The sequence below is a fragment of the Vidua chalybeata genome, chromosome 6 (genome assembly GCF_026979565.1).
Source record: "Vidua chalybeata isolate OUT-0048 chromosome 6, bVidCha1 merged haplotype, whole genome shotgun sequence".
Classification (NCBI taxonomy): Eukaryota; Metazoa; Chordata; class Aves; order Passeriformes; family Viduidae; genus Vidua; species Vidua chalybeata.
In genome coordinates this window covers 57,875,784-57,889,681 of record NC_071535.1, presented here as the reverse complement: position 1 = coordinate 57,889,681, position 13,898 = coordinate 57,875,784, and the positions used below count along the sequence as shown (strand labels likewise).

At 44.5% G+C, this 13,898-nt stretch overlaps 1 protein-coding gene across 1 annotated transcript in view; it reads left to right on the top strand.

Annotated features, from left to right (window-relative positions):
- The first annotated feature begins 5,403 nt into the window (after nt 1-5,403).
- SWAP70 (switching B cell complex subunit SWAP70) overlaps nt 5,404-13,898 on the top strand; it is a 35,502-nt gene continuing 27,007 nt past the window's right edge. Inside the window, exons 1-2 of the mRNA XM_053946281.1 lie at nt 5,404-5,555; nt 13,701-13,841. Of these exons, the coding sequence (XP_053802256.1) occupies nt 5,457-5,555; nt 13,701-13,841 (240 nt within the window). The 5' untranslated portion in view covers nt 5,404-5,456. The remainder of the gene's footprint in view (nt 5,556-13,700; nt 13,842-13,898) is intronic.

Genomic DNA, 13,898 nt, shown 5'->3' with positions numbered 1-13,898 from the left:
GAGGGCATCCTGGCTTGTGTCACAAACACTGTGGCCAGCACAGCAAGGACAGTGATTGTCCCCCTGTACTGGGCACTGGTGAGGCCTCACCTCTAGTGCTGTGTCCAGTCCTGTGAGGAGCAGCTGAGGGAGCTGGGGGTCTTTAGCCTGGAGAAAAGAGGCTCAGGGGAGACCTTATTGTTCTCTGCAACTGCTTAAAAGGAGGCTGTGGCCAGGTGGGGATCAGCCTCTTCTCCCAGGTAACAGCGATAGGACAACAGGAAACGGCCTCAAGCTGCTCCAGGAGAGGTTTAGATGGGACATCAGGAAAAATTTCTTCAGTGAAAAAGTTGTTAGGCAGTGGAACAGGTTGCTTAGGGAAGTGGTGGAAGCACCATCCCTGGAAGTCAAAATACATGTGGATGTGGCACTGAGGCAAATGGTTTAGTGGTGAACAAGGCAGTGCTGGGTTAACAGGGGTGCCTAATAATACTGGAGGTCTTTTCCCACTGTAATTCCATGATTCTGACTGACTGTATTCTACATTAACCCTGCTTAATTAACTTTTTCCATTGGCTGTGTCTCTTTCCAGTTTCCACCTCAAAAGATGGTATCAGAGGGTTACTGCAGCACATGTGGGACTGAATTTCCTCTTCTTCTCTGCAGGTAAGTTGTCTGTGGTATTTTGTTCTCTATGGTGAATCCTGTAACTTGGTGAGAAATACCTTATCAGCTGAAAATGTAGAGTAAGATGTGTGTTACCAGGGAGGAACTGAAAGGTAACCTCATGTTTTACCCCTACATTATGTTTGTTTTCTGAAGTTTAAATAAAAATGTGTGTATTGTGCACATGTAGAAAACCATAGTGAAATAGGTGTGCCTTGCTGTAATCCCTTTAAAGATGGCTCTGAAAGTCTTAGAAGTGAATGGAAATTTTTTTTCTTTTTTTTTTTCCTAGGAGAGACTAAACTGCCATTCTGATTCAGCATCTGCTACTGCTTCCCGTTTCACCTAAAACTACTGAAGTATTTTAAACAAACAAAAAAGACAAATTCCTCAGATGGCTTGAGAATTGGATCATGCTGTTATGTCAAATATACTTAATGCTTTTTACACTCTCCCCCAATGTTTCCTTGAGATGTTTTAAGGCAGGAGCAGTCTATTCAGAAACTAACACATTGATAATAAACCCCAGCATTTGCTTCAGTTTTATTTTCTCCTGAAACATTGCTGTGAAGTGGCAGATATTGGAAACACACTTTGCTGCAAAGTTGCCTTAACGGTCTTCAATTTTTGTTTGCTTCCATTTAGTTTTCCTGTGGAGGATGAAAATGACTGTTCTAGCCAAGGCTGGGAAGATTTTCCCTGGGCTAACAATGAGCAGGGAACTGAAGTGCCGGAATTCTTTCCTTGATGTCAGTTTAACTGACTCAGTGGCATAAAACAAAATTAGTAACGGTTCAAGTGCGTAATCTTTCCTCTGGTTAGAACTTCCCTGACAAATACTTATTATTTGGCTAACAAGGAGTAATTAAGCCTCTGCAAAGAAGACCAAGAGAAAAGTGATTGACCCCTCAAGGCTGAGCCTCAGCAGGGTCTAACTAAAGCTCCTTCCTGAAACTGTGAGTCACTCTGTGAGACCGAGCCAGTTTTCCCTCCCCTCAGTCATGTTTTTAACTGTGGTGAGGAAACAAAATTAGAATAAGCAGAGATTTTAAATGAAGTTGCTGAGCTCTCAGACAACTTTCAGGAAAAGCAGAAGTATGTGAAGTTGCATCAGAACTTGCTTTTGTACCAGGCAAGCAATTTAGAGTTTATGTAGTGCTATCAAGGGTTTCTTGGTTAAGTGTGATTGCTGTTAATTAATGGTTAATGGATTACACGTCAATCTTATATTCAAAGGTTCAGAATGTAAAGTCTTTGATAAGCAAAGATCCAGATTAGCATATCAAAATAGAAGAGTTCCCTAAAATAACTCATGCTTTGGGTGTGGATGCAGTTAGTCCTGTAACTTTGTTAAAGCTATTTTGGGTAAGCATAAAAAACAAAGGTTTCTTTCCACAGTAAGTTTGTCTGAATATGAACTTCACTTTAACTGGTTTTTCTGTTAGTTCAATCCTATAAAAAACCTGAGGATTTAAATGTATGGCTATATAAAATCGTGTGCTAGGTTTAGGCACAACTTGTAAGCATCCTCTTGATTAACCTAGCAAGTGCTGGAGCAGCTGAGACTTGTATAAACCACTCATTTTAATGAAACATTTAAGCATGGACTGCTAACCTAGTGACCTGAATGGGACTATTTATATTCTGAGTGGAAAACAAATCCTGCTCTGGCAAAGGTTTTTAGCATGTCATTTAAATCAGCAGTAACAGAAGCCAACAAAAAGAATGAAGAGAAAATGAAAAGCAGCACACAGGGTTTTAGTGGTTTTCTGGAAGTTGTTTTTCTTTTTCTTTTTTTTTTTTTTTTTTTTTTTTTTTGGTTGTTTTTTATATGTGTGGGTGTAGTGGGGTTTCATTGTTTTCTACAATTTGTGGGGCATTTCATTTGGATTTTGTTTTTCCACTCTATTATTTTTACCAAAAATCCAAACTGCCAAAAAAATCACTGAACTCTGTTCAAAGCTGAGATTAAGCCCCTGCCATTAGAAAATTCATGTGTGAACTACATCAATTGCTTTTCTTTAGTGACTTTTCACAGAATCTAGCTGTATTTTAATGCACTTTAGGAAGGGTCTTCTGTGTTCACAGGTGACCTTGTGGGTGCTCAGCTACCAACTTATCTGCATATATAAAAGTTGCCTCTTTCCTTCTTAAGTGGAATAGCTGTCTTCTAATTGGAGAAATGCTAATGTATTTTAGGATGGCAGATGTTTCTATGGTAATAGTAACAGCTATAATGTTAGCAAATCAGATTAATTAGGAAATTTTATCAAAATAATATTTTATGTCAATCATATAGTTCAGAGAATCCATCTTGAGGAAAGAGCATAAATAATTATTTGTGGATTCCAAAGTCCTGAATAAATTATGGAGCAAAAGTTTAGGAAAAAGGAGGGGAAAAAGGCTGTTAGGGTATGCTCAGTGAATAAGGCAGATTGTGTTTGGCAACTGACCGTGCTACTTGGAGACTATAACATCTCTAAAGAATAAAAATCTGTGGATGATCTCCATCACATACAGAAAACCAATCTTATGATTTATCACCTATGAGAATTAGAATTACTTCCTGCAGTGGGCTTTGCTGTCTGCTCATCTGCCCTGCTCCTGGCCAGAAGCCTGCTGTACCTGGAGGATCAGTGGTCCATACAAGTTGGGCCTGTGACTCAGCTTGTGCTGAGCTGTGCTGTCTGTCCAGCCTCCAGGCCCACAAGGGACAAATTTCCCTGCCTGATAGTCCCACAGGATTTTTTGGGCAGGTCCTATGCAGTACCTGCAATGACATCCCTGCATGCCCTGCACTTCATCTGAAAATGGCAGCAAAGGGTTTCTGGTGTGAACATGTTTTATGTTTGGCCATAGAAATGATGTACAGAGTTGTCTCTTCGTACAAAAATCCTGTAATAGCCTGAATGACCAAAATGTAAATTTTCCATGGGCAGGATCTGCGTGATGTGCTGCACCTGGTTGATGCTGGACAGCCCAGGGTGCCTGAAGGAATGTAAGGTTATCTACACTGCTCTCCCCATTATAATGTTGGCTGCAATAAATGGTATTTTAAGTGACACTTTAGAATCTGAGTGCCTTTCTTACTGGAATCACAATAAACCAGCAACACCTGGAACAAAACAGTTGTCAAACTGCCAGAACTATTTCACTTTGAGTGCTATTTTTGTTCTGATGATACAATTGACTGAAGACTAAAATTGGGCAAAACCTAATGTTTTTTCCCCTGCTGTTTATGATGTGTCTTGAGTTTGGGATCTTAATGGTTCTGTGTGAAATCCATGAAAATAAAATCTTCAAGTGATCATGGGCTGTGTTCTGTGAATGACAGTCTCAGTGTTCGGAGCAATGTATGTGGGTTACAGAGAGACAGAAAGTGTGAACTTTTCTATCAATTGCAGGAAATAGTGCATGCAGGAGTCCTATTTCTCAGCCTCTGTCAGTCAGTAAGTGTTAGAGAGTTTTGTACCTTCTAAGACCATGCCCATCATCTCTCACTTCTTCTCCCCCATTTTCCTTTTATGCAAAATAAGCTCACAGAGATGCTCTCAGTGCATGGCTCCTGTTTGGGTCTAGGGCTCCAGTGCCTTTGGGGTTTGGATCCTGGCTGTGTTGCTGACATGATTTATGGTATTTGCTGCTCAGACTGAAATGCTGAAGACATCCATCAAGATGTACAAAAAGGCCATTCCATTTCTCTCCCCAAAGCCAGTCTGAAGAGGTATTTTTGGCTAAGTACTGACAAAAACAGCACTTAGCCAAAAAATAGGGGCTCCATACATGGAAAAAAGACCATTGAGATCACAGCACATACATCATAAATAATAATTTGCTTTTCCTACAACATGCAGGAGAAATCATGCATAAATTTATTTTGTTTTAATAAACTCTGTTGATGTCCTTGCACAGCTGCTGCCCTCACCAGAGCTTATTCCCAACCCACAGCATTAAAGAAGACTTAACACAAAAAACCTACCCTAAGCACCCAACAACTCTCAAAAAAACTTCCAACAACACAACTCCTTCCTCTTGGTCACATTTTGTCTGGCTTCTGCTCTGGAGGTAGCGGAGCAGGAGGTTTTTTTTAGCTCTCTCCCTGCACTGGCACTGCACTGCGCTCTCTCCAGCTGTGTGCAGCTTTTCTTCCAAGCTGTTTGCGGGGCAGAAAAATTCCAAGAGGAAAGCTGCTCTCCTTACCCTGAGGTACATCCTGCTGGGAACATCGGACCTGAGACTTTCATAAATTCCATTCACAGACTCAGCTGTATTCCTGTTCTTCAAAAACCCAAGATTTCCTAGGGGAGAATTATTTGTAAAGACAGAAAAGTATCAGGCTCGCTGATATATTCACGAGAGCCTTCATTACCATGTAGTGCCTATTTTATCTATCCAGTAGCACACCGCAATGAGAAGACTTTTCTGAGGTGAAAACCCTGAAGAGCGTTTTAACGGCGCTGAAGAACACTAAAGCGACCAGTGTTAATTTATTCACCCATGTTACAGCGAGCCATCAGGAATAAACTGAAAGGGATAAAATCCTGCACTTGTCCATTTAACCGTGTGCATCTCCTATTAAGAATAAAAGGCAGACCTGCGGTAGGAGAGGAAGCCTGGCAGGCCGGAGAAGGAGGCGCTGAGGCGCAGGCCGCTCCCGGCCGAGCGGCGCTGAGGGGCGCGGGCCGCCCCCGCCGGGCTGGGGCGGGACGCGGCTGCCGGGGCGGCGCCAGCGGGGCCGGGCCGGGCCGCGCCGCCGGGGCCGGCGCAGGCCGGGGCACAGCGGCGGCAGCGGCGGCGGGAGCGGGCCGGCCATGGTGGGGCTCAAGGAGGAGCTGCTCAAGTCCATCTGGCACGCCTTCACCGCCCTCGACCTCGACCGCAGCGGGAAGGTCTCCAAGTCCCAGCTCAAGGCAAGCGGGGGGCGGCCAGCCCGGTGGGGTGCGAGGGGTCGGTCCCCGCCGAGCGCTGACGCCGCGGGCACGGGGCGCGGGCTGGGACCTGCTGCGGCGGCCGCCTCTGGGGGCACACGGGCACTCGCTGTCGGGGCCCTCCTGGGCGCTGTAAATCGCGTTTTCCCCACCGTTCGTCCCACGGCATCGCTGTCCCTGCGGGCCCCGGCCACCTCCGTCCCGCGGGGGGCTGGCGTGGACCTGTCCCGGAGCCCGGGCAGGCTGATTTTCATTCCGCTCCGTCCTCCCCGAGATGTCAGTGCACAAACCCTTGTTGTGCTTCTGGTCCGCTTTCAACCACATGTCCTTGCTACCCTTTCTGGCCAAAAGCTTTTGTGGGGTAGCCACAAGGTCCCATCTATAGGGGTTGGCTGCGTCCAAGTGAAATTCACAGCTTGCCAAGGGGAGAGAGAGGTTCCACAGTGCCCTCTTATTTGGATATAAACAGGAGAATTAGTCAAGAGGCTCCAACTGTGTCATTCTTTCCTTAGCTTATACGCTGAAGTAGTGTTTGTGCTCTTAAAAGAGCTCTCAGGCAGCTCGCTGAATCCAGTCCCATCTTGGCCCTGCTTTATGGGACTGTCTTGGCCTGGGAATAATAGCAAGAATCTGGCTAAATAAATATTTTGAATAAGAACGCAACACCTGTTGACATTCGAGACTGTGGGTCCTTGTGCTCGGTGCTGGGGCTGCCTGGGCCACAGCAATTAGCCGAGGTTTGCGCCTTTTGTGGCATTAACTCCACGAGCGACGGTGGCCGTGCTGTGGGTGCTGTTTCCGAGCGTGCCTGGTCGCTCACGGACTTTTATTTTCAGCATTATGTAATGAGGGTCCGGACCTGGCAGAGTGCTGCAAGCAGCCTGTTCCTCTTCTCCTTTTCTTCTGCTGGGGTGATCGGCTGTGAGATAGAGCCCAACTCGGCCAGAAGTGACTGCGGGCAGGATTCGGGCCAGACGCCAGACCTGGCTGTGACCTCGAGCTGAAAATGTGTGCAGGTCCTGGGTTTTTCACAGCAGGTGTCAATGAAAGTCCGTGTTTGTGTTCCAGCCTTGCAGGATGAGCTGAAACAGGTTGCAGAGAAGCTTTTTTTTTTTTTCTTTTTATAATTGTCCTGCTACCTACCACACCTGGTGTGCTCCATGCACTCACCTGAGGGTGTCTGCAGATGTGTCGTCGTGCAGGCCAGTGCAAAACCTCTCGTGGTCCGCAGGTGCTGGCCTGAATGAAATGGCTAAAGAAGCTGCCAGTGTGCTGGTGGGCTGGTACAGTGTCATCAAAAAAAAAAGCAGGACCTTGTGTGTTTGTGCAGTTCTGTCTGTGACATAAAGGCTCCTGTGGGAAGTGTCAGGTGGAGGATCTGGAAGTGCAGAAACAAGTCTGAAATGAGGTTGCCACCTTCTCCTGCGGCCACCAAGAATTAGTTTTCAGGAGGGAGTAGAGGGTGTTCTTGCGTAGACTTTTTGTGGCAAATGCTGAATGTGGTGTCAAACTGATGCTCCTACTGGGGAGAAAAGGTGTGCAGGGTGGCAATAGCCCCACATGGTTAAAAAAGGGCAGGTAGGACAGCAAAAGAGAAGTTCCTATATGATAGAGATAGGACTGTGTTGTCCTTAGAAGGTATTTCCCAATGAAGTGTTTCCCATCATCATGAGGAAGATACAGCACTCCTGTAAAATGGAGCGATGATGCTCGGAGACGAACAGGTTAGTAGAGATCTGTGACATTAGAAAAATATGCTTAATAATTGAGTGGAATGGCTGTTTTTAAAACTGATAAAAACCTTTTTTTTTTTGTGAGAATGGCAGTGCTGTAACCTGCTGAACTCTTCCCTTCTCAGTAAGAAAACCTTCTGGCCATGTGTCTTTGGTTTGTATAATCCAGTATAAGGTGGTGCCATCACATTGCAGGGAAGTTCCTAAGGATAATACATTTGGTTGTTAAAGGGAGTGATTTTTAGTTACTCTGCCTAGAAGTGACCTTCGATCCTTCCATAAAAATAAATAATTAACTTTAAATACTATGAGAAAAATAAATATATGTGTGCGTGTTCTTGAGGCCCTACTGCAAAGGGTTTGCATCACACATTTGTTTTCAGTAGATCTAGAGCAGATGGATGGAGGTGAGTCAGTTTGGTCTGTTTCGTAGTGTGGAGAAACAGCAAGTGCTTGAGGGCAAAAATGGGACTTGCTTGGAATAGTAAGGATGTCATGAGATGTCTTTTATCCATTTGTATCTTTTGTATATGTTCTGAGCTGCTGAGAGAGGAGACAGTCAAATCAGTCCTCTGTGTAATTTTGAATATTGTCTTCTTCCAGTGTGCACTGATTTTTCTGTTTGTTTGTTTGGATTTTTCTACTTTTTTTTTCAACTGGTAGTCTTCAGAAGTTCTACTGTTATGCTGGCTGCAGCTCTTAGTCTTTTTTTTTTCTACATCAGCAGAAACATTTGTGTATTCTGTTCTTAAATTACAACTTTAAAACTGGACACAGTAATTGTTTTGCCAGTGTGTTTTTTGGCACGTTCAAACACTGATACAGCTAGGCTCAGGTGTAGGTTCTGTGTACACAGTTACAGCTGCTGCTGTGATTCCAACATGAGCTACATACAAATTCCTTCTTTTCCTACACTTACATCCAATTTAATCTTTCTTACAACCTGCAATTTTAAAATTAACTTGTTTTAGAAGTTTCTTAAGGTACCAGCCTTAAATCCGCTTTTCATCTGGATCTTGAAATACTGTAATTTTAAATACAGTTCCACTTGACAGCCAGCAAAACTGCTTGTAGTGTGTGTGTGTTTGATTGGATCTTGGAAAAAAATCCACCAATTAGTTTTTACACGCTCTCTGGAAGCTCTTCCACACGTTGCTTTGTGACTGTCTCTGCTTAGGCAGTGGGTTTATTTTGGTGTTCTTGTTTTACATGCTGCATTGGGGTGTATTTTCTGAGTCTTGGACTCCTGGATGCTGTCTGCAGAATGTGGATGGTAGCCACATGTGAAAATACTGTCTCATTCAGGCCTGTATTATAATTTTGGGTGACCAAAGCTACTTGTCAGGTTTAGAAAATTCATACTGAGCTGTTCTCATATCTGGGGTGTTTTAGGCTTGTTACACCTCTTACATTTGCTTTGCCTTTCCCCTAGATGAGAAGTTGGTGGCTTGTGGGAAGAGGAAGAATGGTGTAATCAGGGGTGAGAGGGGTGGTCTGACCACAGAGGAAGACCTTGAACAATGCAGTGAGGCAGGGGCAGGGGTGGGAGCCTGCGCCGAGTGGGCAGGACCCCGGCCGGACAATCGGCTTTGTGCAGCGGTGCAGGGCAGTAGGAAATTAGTCACTGTGACTCACGGGGACAGGGTCCTGCTCTGGGGCTCAAAGTGTGTGTATTAGGGTAGCCATGAGCAGTGAGGTGTGAGGGAGGGATGCTGTTGTGCCAGGAAAGCCCAGGGAGCCTGTAGACTAAAACAGGGAGCTTGAGGAAATGACAGGGCCATGAGGCTGTGCTTGAGAGGAGCAGCTGCCAGTGGATCAGCAGCCTGTTGAACCTTGAGCCAGCCTGTGCCCAGGTGGCCAAGGCAGCCAATGGCATCCTGGCCTGGACCAGCAATGGTGTGGCCAGCAGGAGCAGGGCAGGGATTGTCCCCTGTGCAGGGCACTGGTGATGCCACACCTCGAGTGCTGTGTCCAGTTCTGGGCCCGCCAGTTTAGGGTGGACATTGAGGTGCTGGAGCAAGTCCGGAGAAAGGCGACAAAGGTGGTGAAGTGTCTGGAGCACAAGTCCTGTGAGGAGCAGCTGAGGGAGCTGGGGTGTTCAACCTGGAGAAAAGGGGGCTCTGTGGTGACCTTACCACTCCACAACTGCCTGAAGAGAGCTTGTAGTCAGGTGGGGATTGGGCTTTTCTTCCAGGCAGCCAGCAAGAGGGCAAAAGCTTAAGCTGCACCACAGGAGGTTCAGGTTGGACATTAGGAAGAATCTTTTCACAGAGGGGCTGATTAGATATTGGAATGGGCTGCCCAGGGAGGTGATGGAGTCTCAGGAGGTGTTGAAGGAAAGACTGGATGTGACACTCAGTGCCATGGTCTGGTTGACATGGTGTTGTTTGGCCATGGGGTGGACTTGATGATCTCAGAGGTTTTCTTCAGCCTAATGAATTCTGTGATTCTGTTTTGTCAGGGAAGACGTAGAAGAAAGGTGCAGTACATGGAGTATGTTTACAAGGAGCTCTTCCTGAGGACAGAAGGGCAATTCCCTTGGCTACTTGGGCAGATGCAGGCTGACACCAGGATGTGACTGGAGGCCAAGGGGGATTGTGCACATAATGAAGGCAAAAGGAAGGGTGAGGTGGATGAAAATGGTGATGAGGGGTGTGCAAGTGCCTAGGGGTGAAAGGAGCAAATGAAGGAATGGGAGCTGATGTGGGTGAAGGGCACAAGTGTCAGGAACCTGGGCTGAGGCTGGGTTGGAATACACTCATCCAGCTGGGAAAGAGGCTGCTGCAGTAACCCTGACATTAAATAATGAGGTTTCAGATGGGATATGTGCTACCTGAGAGGATAAGGAAGCTGGACCTGGGGGTGTGATGATGCAGGATATGGTGTACGGTGTACCCTGGATGAAAAGACCTGGTGCTTGTGACAAGGGGCTTATATGATGCTGCTTTTAACACTGGTCATAAAAGAAAAAGGGAAAGTGCTTGTGAGTAGCCTTATTTTGGCTGGCTGTCTGGCTGCTGACATGGATGTTAGGGAGAGATGAGCCAAGAATGTCTTGGAATGAATTCACACGAAGCCACTGAATGGAGCTGTCGGGATCTGGGATGCCAACATTTTAAAATCTGAAAAAGAGACAGGGAGTGGGAAGACCCCCCTGAAAGATGGAAAAAAAAAATAGAGAAAACTACCAAGAAGCTGACAATAGCTGCTGCAGGATTAGTCTGCCCTGATAATGCTCCCACTGTCACCTGGGCCAAATTTTTGTTAGTGAGCAGTAAGTAGTCTAGCAGATCCTCCCTCTCCCTGTAGAAATGCAGATCACTTTTATGAGACATGGTTAAATGAAACTACTCAGATGATAACAATTCAACACTTGCTTTAAGTTTTGGAAAATGGGAGCTCAAGAGGGGAGCAGCTCTGGCAGAGCAGACCTGAAGGTAAAGCAGCATGAAACAGGGCATAAATTAAATAAAGTAAATCCAAAGTCTGTGATGACCTTTGGCGTTCAGCTTGCTTGTATTTGTATTTGGAACAGAACACTTCCACTGCTCCCAGGGAAAGGTGAGATGCCACCCATCTTTCTTTTCTTAAAAACTTTTCCTTGAAAGTGAAGGAGTTGTTGTACCTGGAGTGCACTGGTGTCATGAACCCCCTGCAGGCTGCCTGTGCTGTCTCTCAGACCCCAGTTTGGGGACCCCCATGTGCTGCAGCAGAGATGAGTCTCTGGGCTGGGGCAGGAGTTGGCTTTGGCATGAAGGTAAATTGTTAAATGTGGCATCCAGAGCATGATAAATGTGGAAGGAGAAAGCTGCCTAGCAGCCCTGTGGGCACTGGGGGAATAATCCTGACTGGTGCAAAGCTTCCTCATGGTTGATGTAGCTTATGCAAGGCAAGGTGATTCTTTTGTACCCCAATTCGTCTAGTGCTCAGCTACTTGTTGGGGTTTTTAAAAATTATTAATTAACATAGAGTATCTTCTGGTCCAGATAATGTGAGTTGAGAGAACAAAACCAAACCAAGTGAGACCTCAGGGCAGAATTTTTCTGGCTTACCCTGCACGTGAAGACTTCAGCCGCGTTAGAGAACGGCAGGGCTTTGGCAGGCACCGAGGAATTTCCTGAGTTATGAAAAGAGAGCACTGGGCACCAGAGAGATTGCAGATAAGGCAGATCTTAGAAAGTCATTGAAAGTGGAATTCCTTCCTGGTAAGTTGGTCACTTGATGTGGAAAGCACCTAGGTTTCTGACAGCCCAAGCACAGCAAGAACACCAAAAAAGGGAGAAGACAAATATGTAGAAAGGACATGATAAGAAAGTATTTTATCAAGACTTTTTAATTTACTTTGGTAGTAAGCTGAAATCAGTCATGCTTTCATAATATTTTTATTAACTGAGTATCTTTTTAGTTATAGTATTAGCAACTCCAGTGTGGTTGGAAACCAGTGATCATCTCTCTCTTTCTCTCAGAAATTCAAGAATCCCTCAGGCTTCTATAAATAACAGAAGCAGCCTTAAATAGCATGAAGCCTTAAAGAAGCACACAAGATAGTACATTCCCCCAACCCCATATGTAAATCACGTGGACTCAAATACTTGATCTGGTTGGAGACAAGGATGGATTGAAGTGAAATACACTGTTGATGGAGAGTGGTGTGAAATGTGATAACTTCTAAATGCTCTTTTGCTGATTTGAGAAGTGCAGCTTTTGTTGCACTATGGCTGATGCTGTTGTTTAACTCTATAAATTTCTAGACTTATTAGCTCTAATGCCTTAGTGTTAGCATACATCTGTGCAAATATGTATTTCTCATGGAAATGTCTCCTTTCCTGAAAGCAAGTTTAACTTTGGAGGTATGTAGAGAGGAATTCTCCTCTGAACTGAATATATATCTCAGACTATCTTTGTAATATTTTCTGCTAACTAGCACTTAGATTCTGCTGTCTCCTTATCATGCATCAGAATAGTATATGAACATTTTCTTTTTTCTTGGGGTAGGTGGGTGGAGGAAAGCCCGGACATTTTAAGTGTGTAGCTTTGGTTTGATTTCCTAGGCTTTGACAACTTCAGACTTTCACTTCTGCTTTTACAACTACTTCATCTTTGACCATCTTTGATGTCTACTCACCTAAATAGACATGCTTATAAGTTTTCTGCACATTTTTTTTTTACTGTTTTCTCTTTGCATAATTTGGGTCTGTTTTTAAAAACTCAATATAAAACCCACAAAATTCAGTTCTCGAATTTAGTTATTGATTAAAAAAATAATAGCACTGGCAGCATACCTTTTCAAAAGATGTGATCTGTTTTACCTTTGTATAATTTTTTAGCTGTATTTTTTGCCTTTTTTACATTTTTTTCCCACACAAACCGTGGCAGGGTGTGTAATATTAAATCCTTAACCCAGCTCATGTTGGTGGTACATGATCTTCAGAGGCTCAGCTCTGCATCATGCCAAGGGGTGATGTGGGCAGCCTGTTACAGGTCTGACCCAACTCCAGACAGTGAGTGTGGACAGCCAAAGGGAGGGATGGTGCTTTGCTGTTTTTTTGGGAAGTTCTGGTGGCACAGGAGTTGCTACTGCCCAGTCTCTGCCTTCATGTTGGTACTGAGGTGTTGGTCTGTGCTTGCAAAGCTCAGTTGAAGAAGTTGAGATGTGTTGGCTAGTTAGTTTTTAGTAATTCAGTACTTCCTTAAAATTAGTCAAGTGTGTAGTCTCTTCTTGAAGATCATTTCTCAAGAACAGACATGAGTGTTAGTGGGTGTCAAGTTCGTGACATACTTCATGCAAATAGCTTTTAAAATAAAAATTTGAGAAGCACACCTAAACCCTTCCTCTTTCTATAGCATTATTTTCCTTTGCCAACTGAAACATGGGGTCAGTGTTGAGAAGCCCAAAAGCAAGCAGATGAGAGAAATCCATAGTTAATGCTTTAATATGAATAGTCTTTTCTTTGTAAACTAAAGCTACATATTGAGTTGTTTTCTTTGTTACTCATTTTCACTAGATATAAATATTTATATTTTCAAAGGCTAGGTGTTTGTGGTTGTTTTGATAACTATCTGACTTCACTCCGCAAATATTATTCTGGTGTTCTTGCATGCCTCTCCTGCTTTTCAGCTGCATGGGGATATATGTACAAAGGGGAGCTTGTGTAGCTGCATTTGTAGCTCTCTAGGGCTGGACCCCTCTGTGCTCACATTGCTTCTGTAACAATCAACTCTCTGAAACCATCAAATCAGAATTTTTCTAGTTGTGTTCTGCAAAACTTTGTGGGGCAGAACTTGTGGGCAAAGTGTCACTTTGCGCATGGTTTGGGAGTCACAGGTCTGCTCTGGAGGGAACACACATGGTTAAGGCTGACAGCAGTGTCACTGGTTTCTCTTCTGTCCTTAGGTCCTTTCTCACAACTTGTGCACAGTGTTAAACGTTCCTCATGATCCAGTGGCCTTGGAAGAGCACTTCAGGGATGATGACGAAGGACCAGTTTCCAATCAGGGCTACATGCCTTATCTAAACAAATTCATCTTGGAAAAGGTAAGTTTTGAATTCTCATGTTCTGTGCTTTCTTGTAAGCTTTTGTTGTTAGAGTGT